Source organism: Heliangelus exortis, chromosome 2, assembly GCF_036169615.1.
Source record: "Heliangelus exortis chromosome 2, bHelExo1.hap1, whole genome shotgun sequence".
In the NCBI taxonomy this organism is placed as follows: Eukaryota; Metazoa; Chordata; class Aves; order Apodiformes; family Trochilidae; genus Heliangelus; species Heliangelus exortis.
In genome coordinates, this window is record NC_092423.1 from 112491788 (window position 1) to 112506623 (window position 14836).

Below are 14836 nucleotides of genomic sequence, written 5' to 3' on the forward strand. Positions count from 1 at the left end.
AGTCTCATAAGCCTTGCAAGTTGTAAATGTTAATAAATACCCAGCAAAAATGATAGCTTTAATTATTATAACCATAATAAGTTTTGCTTATGGACAGTCTTATTTTCTCAGCTTCTGTGGCTTCCTATGGCAAGGGGCTATCACCACTGTCTTATCACATTCTGCAAAAATATTTAATCTTCTCAAAGTGCTGTCTATTCAGGAGTATTCTTTTGGATTCCATATTGCATGTTCTGTGTGCTACTCATTTACACACTTATTAATGCTTACTATACATTTCTCCCCAGGTCTGCATTTATGGTATTATTTCAGGCCAGAACATTGTCTCAACCCTTCTCTGAATCTCTTTTTTTGAGATTTTATTTAATAGCAATAGAATTTTTATGATAATAGTAGAATGGTCTATTACAATGATGACTGTAATGATGGTGATGATGTTTTTTATTCAAGATTCTATAGGGAGGGCATTTCTGAGCAACCTTAAAGTATATCCCAAAACTTTTTAGAAAATGGAAATCAAAGGGGTCTCTGATGACCCACAGGAGCTAACAGGAATGGCATTGCTTTGAGGAGATGCTCTCATTTAGAAAAGTTAAGTATCAAGTGATGCTGTTTGTGTGCCAAATAACACACACAACTATAGTCTCAGTCACTCCAGCTCAGTCATAGGTGCAATCTTTTGATATAAATCATATAAAAAAATGCAAGCAACACACCTCTATAATATCATATAGCCAAATTCAGCCTTTTATCTGCCTTCAGAAGAAAAGGCTTAAGAAAGCCTCTAGCTATGTTATACATGAGTGAGTTTACATACTAGCATCAGCCATTGCACAGGGTGTTTTTTGTCCAATAAACCAGAGCATGAAATGTTCAACTGACACTGAAACACTATTAAAGACTTTGTGGCAGAAGGTGATCACCTGCTTAAAATGTAAATCGTTTTGGGAAGTGACTACTTCTGCAGACACGCACACACAAAGGCATAAAAACTCGAAAAGGGTGTTTCTGCTTCAAGATGTTTCCTCTTGTTTGTGTCATTATTTTAATGCCTCAATTGGGCCTAGCCCTTGCAACTGAATTGCTGCACTGTGAGAAAAATTAATGTACTGTGAAAGCGATCTCTGTGTTTCCTCTTCTCTGGTTCCTTTCTGAAGCAAGAGCAGCTGATTTGCATGGTGCAGGGCTTCTCGAATCAGGAGCATGGTTCTTTTTAGAGACAAGGAAATTCAAGATGTATTATGTCAGGTTGTAATGGTCAGTCCAGGGCATCAGGAGTTATGTAGGGTTACTGAAAAATAACCTAGCTGTCCTGGATAGAGAGCTGGTTGTTACCCATCTGGAACAAAATTATTTTTTGGCCATAGTATTAGAAAGAAATATTGCTCTGCGATTGAATTGTTAGGTATGTATAAATTTCTTCTTGATGAAAGGTACTTAGAATTGTGGTTTTGGAGGGAACAGCAGCCCATTCAGAGGAACTGGGCTTCCCATTAAAGAGAGATGTGGAGATACTGGGGAGAGTCCAGCGAAGGGCCACAAAAATGACGAAGGGGCTGGAGCATCTGTCCTATAAGGAAAGGCTAAGAGAGTTGGGACTGTTTAGCCTGGAGAAGAGAAGGCGTGGAGGGATCTTATCAGTGTATGTAAATACTTGAAGGGAGGGTGCAAAGAGGACAGAGCCAGGCTGTTCTCAGTGGTGCCCAGTGGCAGGACCAGAGGCAACATGAACACACTGAAACACTGGAGGTTCCCTCTGAACATGAGAAAATGCTTTTTTATCGTGTTAGTGACCAAGAACAGGCACAAGTTGACCACAGAGGTGGAGTTTCCATCCTTGGAGGTATTAAAAAGACAACTGGACACTTTCCTGGATAACCATCCATGAGTGGCCCAGGCGGGTTGGACCAGATGTCAGTGTCAACCCTTCTCTGACTCTGTGATCTATGGGAAGATAGAGATAATACTTGTACACCGGTATATCTTCATATTGCAGTATCTGATACAGTCTTTTTGGTTTGGCCCTAACTACTCTTTGGGCTTTCAAGTTGACATCTTCCTCTTGCACATTTTGGAGTAAGTTAGTTTATGGTATGGGAGGACTGGGAACACCCTAGGAACAAAGAGCAGACCCTTATAGCCCCCAAGCACTCAGCTTTGCTCCTGTGTGACCTGTGCAGAGAATCTTTGCCACTTAAAAAGTGAGCAGGTGAATCTTCTCCAATTCTGACAGAGAAAACTTGCTATAAAGGACCATCAAAATCCCAGTTTTGGTCTATCACTGCAAGTGCATTGTATTTCTTTCTTCATTACTGCTATGTTTCATTTTATACATTTTATAAAGACTTCTCTGGTTCATGGCAACCATTAGGGTTTATGTGTATGTTTTAGGCATCGGCTGTGCTGCTGTGATAGATGAAACCAGCATGGCAGGGTTGCATCCACATTTTACACCCCACAGAAGAGGTTAGAAAGCTGCAGCTTGTGCTTTCTGCCTTCATATCTAATGGGTGGTGTGGAGCTGAGCTGGAGAGGGAGCTACTGTTGCTTTCCTCTACCCTTCAGCTGAGTTATGGCTGGAGCTGGTGAAGGAGCCATGTGTTGATGTGCAACAGGAAGCTGCTGCTCCTCAGTCTCTTCCCCAAAAGATTCTCCTGCAATCGTAACATCCTGAGGCATTGTCTGGCTTTTAACAGTGTCATACCTCCATAGCTCAAACCAGTGTTCCCAATATAACCCTGCAGGGAAATTACTGTGAAAGCAGAGGAAGGAGAGAGCTGCATCTTGTAGCCTTGTTCACAAAATTGTTCATCTTCAGTCCTGGAGATCTGGTGAGAAGTGGTAGGCTCAACCTCACTATTGTCTGTTATAAATTCATATAGCAACTTGGCCTGATTAAGCCCACACAAGAATCTTGGCAACCTGACTTGTCCAAGATACTATTCTGTCAAATCAATCATAATCAAATCCAAAATTAATAACATTATAGAATGGTTAGGGTTGGAAAGGACCTTTAAAAGCCATAAAATCCAACCCCCTGGAGTGAGCAGGGACATCTTCAACTAGATCAGGTTGCTCAGAGCCCCATCCAACCTGACCTTGGCATCTACCACCTCTCTGGGCAAGCTGTCCCAGTGTCTCACCATCCTCATTGTAACATATTGTCCTTTTATCTAGTCTGGATCTACCCTCTTTTGGTTTAAAACTGTTATCCCTTGTCCTATCACTACAAGCACCGCTTTAAAAATACCCAAAACAAAGTTTGCAGGATTCTTCTTCTGACATGTAGAGAAGAACATGGCCCTCTGTGTCAGACATCATCACATTGCTCAGACTTATGTACTATTGCTTGCATCACGTTTAATTTTTAACAGAAATCTCAACTGGAAAGAGAGGCTTGCTTCCTGCCATGGCATAGAAGGTTTTTTGACCATGGAGTTGAATGCATCACAGCAGCTTCTCCACTGAAGTGGTGAAGCAGAGTAGCACTGCAAGAGCCAGGTCTATGTATTATGCATTTTTGTTCCTAGTGTGCACTGATACGATGTGAACCGTAGTGCTCTATGGTATTAATAATCCATGAAAAGAATTCTCAAGCAGGGCTAAGAGAGAAGTTAACAAGACAAATGGAGCCATTATAGTGTATTTTATTAATGAGACACATATGGCTTGCATCTCAGGTGTAGAAGATTCTCCCATTTGATTACCCCCCAAGAAGAATATGATGTCACACATATTTTGAATGTGTATGTTCATATGCAGCTGTTAGAAAAATCAGTGTAAGTCATACTGCAGAACACTGTTATTAAAGTAAAAAGTATCTAAAATGAATGAACGCTCACTGGTACATCTCATCAGTATCAGAAATGGATTTTTACAGTTTATCTGTGAGCTGAATATTGGTTGCAAATAATCTGACTTTTATGTCAGGTGTGATAGACATAAGCAAGAATTTCACTGCTTGCCTATCTTTTCTGAATTCACACTTAGGCAGCAAACAGACCATATGTGTATTCATATCATCTGGCAAGGAATAACCATGACACAGCATTGGCTGGGTTTACACCTGGAGCCAGGTTCATCTCAGCCAAGGCAGATGTTAGCAAAGGGTTCAGAGCTGCTGCAAAGCTCTCTGTAGAGCATGGGTGATTAGTGCTGTAGCCACAGCTCCCCACGCAGCTCTGGAATCCTTCTGTGATGGAGACTGAACATTAAATTTGCTGCCACTCAAGTGCTTAGAGGTCACCAGTTTTCCCTCTGCCTGCACAAAGGCTGCAGTTTCTTGCCTGTACAGTAAGAGCATTCCTGCAAAGCAGACAGCCCTTATGGAAACTACCACAGAGGCTCTCATGACATCTCAGGACATCTCACATGAGGACTAGGGGTTGAAGACACATACTAAAAGGATGCTGCCTCCCCCAGGTACTATATGGTCAGCCTGAATCAAGCTCACACTGGTTTTGCTGGTGATGGGTGGATGAGAGAGGTGGCAAGTTCCAGTTTTGCTGGACTATTAAGGGCTCATTCTTTACAGACAATAACCACCTTTCCTCTGTGGTCCCATCCCTCCCACTACCTGGTGAAATAAAGAGAAGTGAAGAGAGGCCAGGACCAATCATTTATAGTGGTTAATTTAACCTCCCAGTTAATTTACTTCGTGCGTTACAATCAGACCATTTTTCTGCAGAAAACATCAGTATGAGTGAGGTGTTGTAGTTCTCTAAGTAGAACCCAGAACCTCAGGAAAACACTTCAGCATGATAAGCTTGTTTGTAGTTTGCTGGGTCTCTTTGGTGGATGCAAAATACTGTTACAACATCAGAATCGCTTCACATAGATAATGATATTAATTAGTATGTTCAGTAGAGTATCCAACAAATTGGGAGTAGAGCTAGTGCTTCAGAGTATGGGGTAGAATAGTAGAAATAATGCTTCTTAAGCAGAAAGAAATATATCTAATATCTCTGATAGATATACATTGTATACCTGAGCTTTGCCAGCAGATTTGACCTGTAGTTGTAATTTCTGGTTATTAGATCAATTAGAGGCATATCTGTGTTATGCTTTGACCTGACCCTGTTGGAAAATATATATTTAATAATCACATAGGTGCATATTTTGTTCTAAATGTAGTGGCTTTTTTCAGATAATGATCCTTCTTTAAAAAAAAAAAAAAGGTGATAAAAGATGCAGTGGTAAAAGCAGTCCCATAAGATCTGGAAATCAGTTCCTTGCTTAGCTACTCATTTCTTATGTTATGATGATAAATAGTATAAGGAAATTGTGAGCTCCAATTTAGAGGCGCATGCATTGTGTTAATACTGTCTGGATTGTTGCCGAGTAAGAAAATGAGGCTATTTCATTGAGTCGTGAAAGTTTTACCTCTTCTAAGAATTATTTCTGCAAGGTTGAAATGGGTATGATGAGGGGAAAAAAGTTGCATTTATATCCCTCTCTCTCTCCCTCTCTCTCTCTCTCTCTTGTTTTGCTCTTCAAATTAAATGACTTCACAAGATTAACTTTAGGATTGGTGCTTGCTACTCCTTTTTTTTAAGTGCTATTTTAACATTTATGGTTAGAAAACATAAAAGCAGAGAATAATTCGCTGCTTTTCTCTTTACTGATAGTTGCTTTTTATATAATTAGAATATTACATTCAAAGGTTTGATAAACAGAAAAATTAAACAGCCACAGTTTCTCCCTCTCCTGGCATGGGCTATGTGATAAGAATTTATCACATTTTAAATCTTAATCTGAGCACTGGAGGATTGCAGTCCTGGCAACATATCTTGGTTGGTGATGAGAATCCCTATTTGATTGCACTTTCCTTCATGCACATGCTTCATTTTGAGCACTGGGAGTTATAGAAAGTTTTGCAAGCATGAGGCTGGCACACATAAAATAGTTACAAGCATGGTATTTCAAGATGCTCCAGGATCTGGCAAGTAATCCATGAGCTGGATGCTGAGACAATTTATGTGGACATTCATTAAAATATCTCTTGACTGTTTGAATATTTGACCAATTACTTGTAAATGAAAACTTGGCATGAAGTAAGAGAATTTCCTTTATAAAAATCGGGAATGGAGCCTTTTTCACTGCAACATGGTATCAGTTGCCAAATGAAAAGGAATGCTAGGGTAAATATTTGTCCTACATCTGGCACTTGCTCTCAGGCCCTCAGCTGTTACTGGAATCCAACCTCACCTGCTTTACAAATTCCTGCTAGTCGGGGCACTGTGTGGCACGGAGTGACTTCAAGTCCCCTGATTGTGTTCCCCTCCTTTTAGGTTACTACCACAACAGTACAAAAGTGGCTGTGAAGACTCTGAAGCCTGGAACGATGTCTGTGCAAGCCTTTCTGGAGGAAGCCAACCTCATGAAAACACTTCAGCATGATAAGCTTGTTAGGCTTTATGCTGTAGTGACCAAAGAAGAACCTATTTATATTATAACAGAATTCATGGCTAAAGGTGAGGACAACATCAGGTCTGTGGGTGGTGTTTTAGTAAACTCTTCTGCTTCTCATTAATCAATCCCCTTTTGTCAAAAAGGAGGAAATTTAAAAAAAAAAAAAAAAAAGAGAGATTTTAGCATTTTTCTTTTGAGTACTCTGATACAAAGCAAAGGAGCACCTATTGTAGAGGAGGACTGGGGCTTTAATATTTTAATTCGTTGCTGCATTTGTGTAATAAACCATTTTTATAGTTTTCTTAAATGTAACATTTTTTATTGTTTCAGATGGAAAGCATAAACCCTCAAATAGCTCCCATTCTTTTGGGCTCCCTGCCTACCTTTTGTGTCTGGTGTCATAGCAAGGCAACTAAAACAAATCTTAGAAATTGCCAGATGGGACACTTGAATTGATAAATATGTGTGTAATAAAATGAATGATGAGTACTCTTGCAAGGATGGCTGCACAGTTAGAAATGGGCAACCTTTATGAGAGCACCACCACACAAAATAAGTGAAGTTTCCTTCTCAGATTATTTTGGGTGGTAGTTTTTTCTTGGTTTGTTCTGTTTTCAAGAAATTCTGCTCGTAACTTCATGAACAAGTGTTGAGCCACTTATTCTTTATTGCAAAGGATCAATATGTGTGATTCTCCTCAATGGTTTTCCTGATAGTCTGTAGCCTGGGGTACTTAGCAAACTCAACAACACTGACCTAAGGTTTGGTCTGATGGGATTTTTCTGCACTCAGGAAAATGGTTAAATTTGGATTCTTGACACACTGACTTGGATGTTCCTGCTGATAAAACATGTAAAGAGACTGCCTTACGCTGATTGCAGTCTACTTGAAAATACATCAAAACTTGTTTCACTGCAAAAAATGTGGTGGTCCAGGAAATCTGGAGACAAGTGAGACCTTTATTTTGGTAATAAGCTGCACTGACTCGAATCTTTCTCTGTTGTACCAGGAAGTTTACTGGATTTTCTGAAGAGTGATGAAGGAAGTAAATTGTTGCTTCCAAAGCTCATCGACTTCTCTGCTCAGGTAAGTTTTAAGAAACATGCTCAAAGTTAAGGGGGTTTATTTATCTCTGAGTCTAAAACTCATGATGGGCAGTTTTATCCCCCCCAAGGGGGTTTTTTGCATTAAAACCAAAAAGAAACTAATTTTCAAATAATTTGTGGTCTGAGTAAGTAAGATTACTTGAAAGGAGGGAATAGGTAAAAGAGGCTTCAAAGTGACCATGTGAAGTTATGCTGAACTCTTAGATACTGCTGGTGACCTGCCTAGGTGGTGGTGGTAAATAGCCACTTGTTTTTGTGGAAAGGCTGCTTTCAGTTCAAGTGGCTGTGAGTTAAACGTGTTGGTACAAGTTTGAGAGCTTTTGCTTATGAGCTTCCTTCAGCATTAACAAATGTGTCATTTTCCCTTCTTAAGTTAGGTCAATGGGTCAAACTTCTCCTCGCCTCAAGGGACTATTGTAGGTTTCAAATTTTCACATAAATTACTGTGAAATAAATGCAATCTAATCAAATTATGTTTCAGTTATTAGCATTTGATTTATGAACCGAAATGTTTGTTCCAAAATATACAAGGTTTCCCATATCATGAAAGGAAATAGAAAGGGTGATTTGTGTCAAAACCTGTATCAAAGGTGGCTGGAGCCCAGTGTTTCACCTCAGACCGTTACTGGCATTAAATGTCCAGAAAATACAAAATAGAGTAAAAAGCGTACTTTTTCGAGTTATAATTCATGTTACTGATAGGTAATGAAGGCATTTTTGCTAGGTTATTGTTTCACCAAGCTTTTGGGGCTTTCAACATGCATTAAAGATTGAAGTCTAATGTACACTCTTAAGCTAACTTGTTACAATTAATGAGGAAAGATGAGAAAGCTTTAAAAAGCTGTAATAAAACATTAGAGATTTTATTAAAAATCACCATGAGAATATTATCTACCTTTTTAATATAACTAATTTTTATTAAAAAAATATCAGACTAGATATTAGGAAGAATTTCTTCACCAAGAGGGTGGTTCAACACTGGAACAGGCTTCATAGAGAGCGGTCAGTATCTCAAGCCTGTCAAAGTTTAAGAGGCATTTGGACAATACCACTGATAACATATTTTAACTTTTGGTTAAAGCGGCCCAAAGCCAAGCAGTTGGATTAGGTGGTCATTGCACATTCTTTCCAACTGGCATCATTGTATTCTAGGGTATATAATGTATCACATATTTTTATATAGATGTTCAGTATATCAAATACAGATTTTTGTTTAACATAGATTCAATGCTGGAGCTGTTTTTGCTATAATTGTTGGTTCAGTGTAGCTATAGGCTTTGCAACTTTTCTGAGGTCTTTGGATAGCTTGTTCTTGAGAATTTAGTGAGGCAAAAGCTTTGTAGTTGTGAAATATCTGCTGGATCCCAGGTGATGGCTTGGAGAGATGAATAACAGAGAGCAGAAAAAAAAATAGCTGTGAAAATAGTGTGTCACAAAAAGAATAACTGTGAGCATTGATGTGAAAGGTGACCTAGGATAATGAGGGAAAAGCACATGGGGTTTTATAGCACACCTTTCTCTTGAGTTAAGAACGCTGTGTTACTTTGAAATTAATATTGTGTTTTCAGGAATTTAAGGCTCAAAAAGCTTAATGAACTAGAGAGCATCTGTCACTATGTACAACTTGACTAAATCACTTCCAAGGTGACAGGGGTCAGTGGTCATCACTTACAAATCTTTAAAGGTCGAGTCACTTGGAATGGACATCACTTGTCACCCCAATGTGACAGCAACCTTTCAGAGCCACTTCCTGCACTTGGCCTCAGAGGAGCAAGATTTTGTGCAGCACAGGAGAAGTCCCTCTCTTCTCTTAACATGTGGACTGTTGACAGAATTTCCTGATATTAAGCCATTCATTGGGTGATCTTAAAGAGACATTCAGAAAGCCCTCGCTGGGGATTTCTAGCTGCAGCCCAAGAAAACTTTGGAAGAGAGATACCAAGATTTTTCTTATAGAAAGTATTTGTAGGGTTTTTTTGAGCCCATTTGTAAAGAGCCCTTAATACCACTGTGTAATAACAGGATTGTGTGAAAAAACTTGCACTCCACCTGTGGTTCCCAGACCAGAGATTTCTCTCCAAACACAGATGTTCCAGTGGTTTTCCCTGCCAGTCTGAATGCTAACTGATGGATCTTTAGGGCAAAAGACAGACAAAAATATTCTCAAACTCAGTTGGCCTACTGCTAAGGTAACTGTGATTTTACTGCAGACATATTGACCAGACTTCACCAGAGTGCAGGTTGTGTATAAAGGAGAACACGAAACTTGTGTAGTGTTTTTGGTATGACTCTGGTTTGTACAAATGGAACACTAACTTACCCTTAAAGTAGTCTTGTTAACCTCTTTGTACAGCCTAAGGGGAAATTTTGGACAGCTTTGTTTCAGAAGAGATTTGTAGATAAACAAACAAAAACCAAACAAACAAAACCACACACACACACACACACAAAAAAAAAAAAAAAAAAAAAAAGCAAGAAAAAAAAAAATCACGGAAGGAAGCTCATGGTGAACTACTTAAATAAGATCAAGCAGATTTTTTTCCTTGATGGAGACACACTTGATCTCTTCATGTCTGTGTAATCACACCACTCTGGCAAGGCAGCTTACCAGACTACCCCAGCTTCTCAGAAAGACTGAAAATACAACAAATGGTAGCCAAGGATTGCCTTATTTTTCCCCTTGTGCACGTGCACTGGAGGAGGAGGAGGCTGGCCTGATCCTAGCATCTGGCTGGCTGGCACCCACATGTGTGCCAAGGCACCTATTGCAACAAAGTTTGCTGAAAGAACCTGACCCATTGCAGCAGAGTATCTTAGTGATGGACTTGTGATACATCAGATAGAAGATGAGAAAGGAGAGGTTCCACATAGTATGTTGCCTTCTTATCCAGAGGAATGGCCTTTACCACCTTACAGTGGCTTTGTCAGACAAGGAAGGAGAAGGAAATAGGAGAAAAGGAGGGGAGGATGTAGTTTCTGTGGCTATCAGATGGCTGAAGAATGTAGTGCAGGTAGTTAAACATGAACCCCCAGCTGACTTTCCAGGTGGTGTTGAAGAGTGCTGTGGGTTGGTGTTTCCATTGCCAGGCTGCTGCTCGTGCTCCACCTCACTGACCTCACTGACACCATTGCCTTGCCCATCTTTGAAAGCAATCTGTGTTCACAAGGGGTGAAATGGTCTGATTTTGCAAAAAGTAAGGACTTCCCCCTGCCAGGTGGAAAAAACACCTTTCAGAAAGATAACATTTTTCAAGCGAGTAATCAAATACACTCCTACTCTGCCATGCTGCTGTTGGTGTTTGGTTTGCTTGACATCCACACTCTGTTTTTGACAGTGGTACCTGAGTACCGGAGACAGACATTTTAGTAGGTTCTCTAGCAATAGGGAAAGAGGAAATGATTTTAAACTACAAGAGGGTAGACTTAAACTAAATGAAGGTGGTGAAACACTGGAATGGGTTGCACAGAGAGGTGGTAGATGCCCCATTCCTGGAAACAGTCAAGGTCAGGTTGGACTGGGCTCTGAGCAACCTGATTTAGTTGAAGATGTCCCAGCTCACTGCAGGGGTTTGGACTAGATGACCTTCAAAGATCCATTTAAACCCAACCAAAAATTGTAATTACACTTACATCTAGTGACTGCTTTAGTGTACAGCTGTGGATTCAGGGGTTTTATGGCTTTTTTGCCATACTAACAATCACAATTTATGAAATTGGGCTTGTGGAAAGCATGGCAAGAAAATGCTTGCTAGGAAGGTGGTTCAGCTCAGTTTCTAAAGCAATCTGTCCCCTGAAAGAGCTGAAGTTTCTCATTTTTGTTAAATAAGTGCATATGAGTAGGGGCTGAGGAAACCTAGGGATTTTGGCCACTAGATATGAACGCTATAAGTCTGTGTGTTTTAAAGGAAACTCAGTTTTGCAGAGGTACCTTCAGGCACATACCTACCTGTCTGAGTGCAGAGCAGAGCTGTGGCATCTCCTCTAGAAGTCAGCAGAACACGCCAGTATTTCAGACATGCCAGGAAGAGTCAGGAATATGGAGCAAAAAAAGCAAAACCTGAGCCCACTTCCCTGCCTGCATGACCACTGCTGCTGGGTGGCTCAGCAGTTTGGCAGCAATCAGATGCCATGCTTGGCCAGCAGTTCCCTTTCCTGGGGCTTCTGCCTTTCAACCTAGCCAGCAGGCTAAGGGAACCCAAAAGTGCTCCTGGTTCCCAGTCACAAGTGGGAGGGTAAGCAAATTTTGTTGCTTTGTCCAGGAGCTGTATTGCCAAATCTTGCTAATGCAGCAGTCCATGTGGACATTGCCCATGTTCACTGTGGTCATCTACAGGCAACAGCCTGGTCCTTCAGCACTAAAGAGACTGGCAAGCTTTGGATTTTACTGGTTGGTTTTTGTCTTGTCCCAGTGATAAATCACCCAAAGAGCTCCCAATTCTTTGTCTCACAGTTCTCAAAATCATCCCTGCTGCTGTTTCATGAGAGCTGCTGAAAACCTATGACCTTTGGCATCCTTCTTGCTGTTATCTGCCATGTAGCACACACATACATGGTGGCTGTGGTTAGGAAAATGGCATCAGCTGTTGCTGGACACACTCGTGTCATACCTTTCAGACTGCTCGAAGCTTTTGTCCCAAAACCAGTCTTCTTTCCTCTGCATCACTAGTATTTTCATTAATTGTTCTATGATCTACAACTTATTTGGCAACTCTTTTCCTCTTCTTTCTTCCTTCTAAGGCTATGAATTAAAACAATAATAAGCTTAGAATTAAATTACCAGGTATTTTTAATGCTGTTTTAATCCCTCTCTCATCTCTTTTTGAAGGGGAGAGCCAAAGTCCTAAATCAGAATGAATTTTAACTCTTATTTGGCATTGGGAGATTTCTACTGCAGTCTCACCACACTCTTTTTCAGTTTCTTTCATTTTTAATGATACCCTCTAATGTTCCAGAGCATAATTATATGTTACTTTAACAGTCTTTCTTTTCCTTGTGTGTCTGCTTTGACTACGTAGCTGCTTGACTGGAACAAGAGGAATATGTTTTTGCAGCCTTTCCTGACTTCACCTGTAGGATAAGCACTGCTGCAAATTGAAAATTGATATTACACTAACATATCACTTGAAGATTAAAATGTGACTTTTTCTCAACAGTTTTCAATTGCCATAAATAAAAGATCTACACTCTCTCCAAAGAAAAAGAGTCATGTGAAGATGAACTCTCTTTTTGAAAAGTGTGGTCAATAACCACATTTTATTTTATGTCACAGAATCACAGAATGTCTTTGGTTGGAAGAGACCTCCAAGATCATCCAGTCCAATCTTTGACCAGCAGCTCTAAGCTCACCTCTAAGCCATGTCCCTAAGGACCAGGTCCACTCACCATTTAAAAACCTCCAAGGATGGTGATTCTACCACTGCCCTGGGCAGACTATTCCAACGTTTGACAACCCTTTCAGTGAACAAATGTTTCCTAATATCCAGCCTAAGCCTTCCCTGGCATAGATTGCATCCATTTCCTCTGGTCCTGTCACAAGCCACTAAGGAGAAGAGGCTGTTTCCCTCCTTGTTCCAATCTCCTTTGGGGTAGTTGAAGAGAGCTATGTCTGGACATTATTGAAAGGAATATGGTTTTGGTTAATCCCAGACCAAAGACAATCTTTTACAGATCAATAACAAATGTTACTTCAAACCTTTCAAAACTGAAGGCTGTTTCTAGTAAGGATATTCCCTAAGGAACTGAGAACTACAAAATTCAAGGCAGTGTGAGCTTTAGGATATGCTTCAGTTCTTCCTCTGCTTGCAAGCAGGATGCTCCCTCCCACTGTATTACCTAGCACTCATTTCCAGGCTGATTTTCTTCTGAGCCCTAGACCTAGGTTGGTGGGCAGCTGAGAGCATCTCTGAGGCCACTGTCCCCTACCCAGGATGAGGGATGTCCTGGTCATGGCTGGACCCTCAGGGGCAGCAACCCAGCCCTGGAGCAGCCCCGGGGTGTGGGAGCAGCACTTCAGGCCTGGTTGTCTTGCAGGCAGCAGCACTCCAGACAGAATTTTGAAGCTGCCTTTGTGCACGAATCCCTGCCTCTGTTTTCATGTGTGGTTTTTTAGTACGGATCCTGAAAAACATAAAAAGCCACATCTGTCAACACCAAGTGAAGCCTTTTAAAAACATACCTAAACCATCTCTTAATTAATGATTTCAACATTATTTTAGTTTTAAATAATGGATAAAATAGGACTGGAGGGAATTGTGGAGGTTCTTATCCTAGTTTTTGTCAGTCTTTTGTAAACTGTGGAACATCCCCTTTTGGATTTTTAGAACTGGCTTCATTTGTAACCAAATAAAAACTAGGCTCAGCTTTGAATACTGATTCATCACTTATATTTTTCCACATTTTCCTTGCCTGATTTGCAGGTGAGTGAGGATGTGTGAGTTTGGATTAATTAATGGTTTTCAGGTGTCTCATAAACCACCTCTATCCACAAAAACTGTCCTAACCATTTTCTTTCCCTTTTCCATCCTGTGTTTTTACTCCTTTGTCATTCATATTAACAACATGTGCATTCTTGGCCCTTTTAGTGGAGACTGAAGCAAAGGCAGGCATTGCAAAACTTCTCTTTATTATTTGTGTGTAGCCTTCTCCATCATTTAATTTAATAATTCATTTAATGTGCATGTTTTCCTTGCTCTTATCCCATTATTAATGCAGCCTTGATTTGACTTACTATTTGTAGCACTGTTTGTAGCTGGGCTCTTCCAACTTTTGTCATATTTGAGTTATATACTTTGTTATTTTTGGTGTTTTCATTTTCAGGTGTTTCTGATCATGTAAGATGTGGCCAATTTTTTCTTATTGGGCACTGTCTTTACAATAAGTGTGATTTACCTTTGCACTTGTAAGTGCTGAGGTTTTTTGATGGTGTGATTGTTCCTGAGACTTTTTTCCTTATGAGGCTGTACCTGTCAGCCCTCCAGGCTGTTTAAAATTTGCTTTCCTGAGAAAAAAAAAATTTAAATTCTTCATATTTGACTATTCTTTCAATCCCTTCATTTCCAGTCCACTCTGTTTCATGATCCCTGACACTTAGGGCTCTAGTCATCTGACTGTATGTTCCATAATACTTTCTCAGCATGTTGTAAAAGCATCCTTTCAGGCTGACCCTAAGGAAACCCATCAGGCCTCTTTAGTATGCCATGGTTTTACAAAAATGCACAAGAGGAATCCATTACATGTGTTGCCATAGCTCCTTCCCTGCATGAAGAAACAGCATTGCAATCTATGTGTAAAAACATGGCTAGTTTGAAATAAGTCTCACA

General features: G+C 40.2%; 1 protein-coding gene across 4 annotated transcripts in view; it reads left to right on the forward strand.

The window, feature by feature from the left end:
• Positions 1-14836, forward strand: part of LYN (LYN proto-oncogene, Src family tyrosine kinase) — a 56259-nt gene that overhangs the window by 30789 nt on the left and 10634 nt on the right. For all 4 annotated transcript variants that reach the window (XM_071737575.1, XM_071737572.1, XM_071737571.1 and 1 more), the window contains exons 9-10: positions 6291-6473; positions 7421-7497. In XM_071737575.1, the coding sequence (XP_071593676.1) occupies positions 6291-6473; positions 7421-7497 (260 nt within the window). The remainder of the gene's footprint in view (positions 1-6290; positions 6474-7420; positions 7498-14836) is intronic.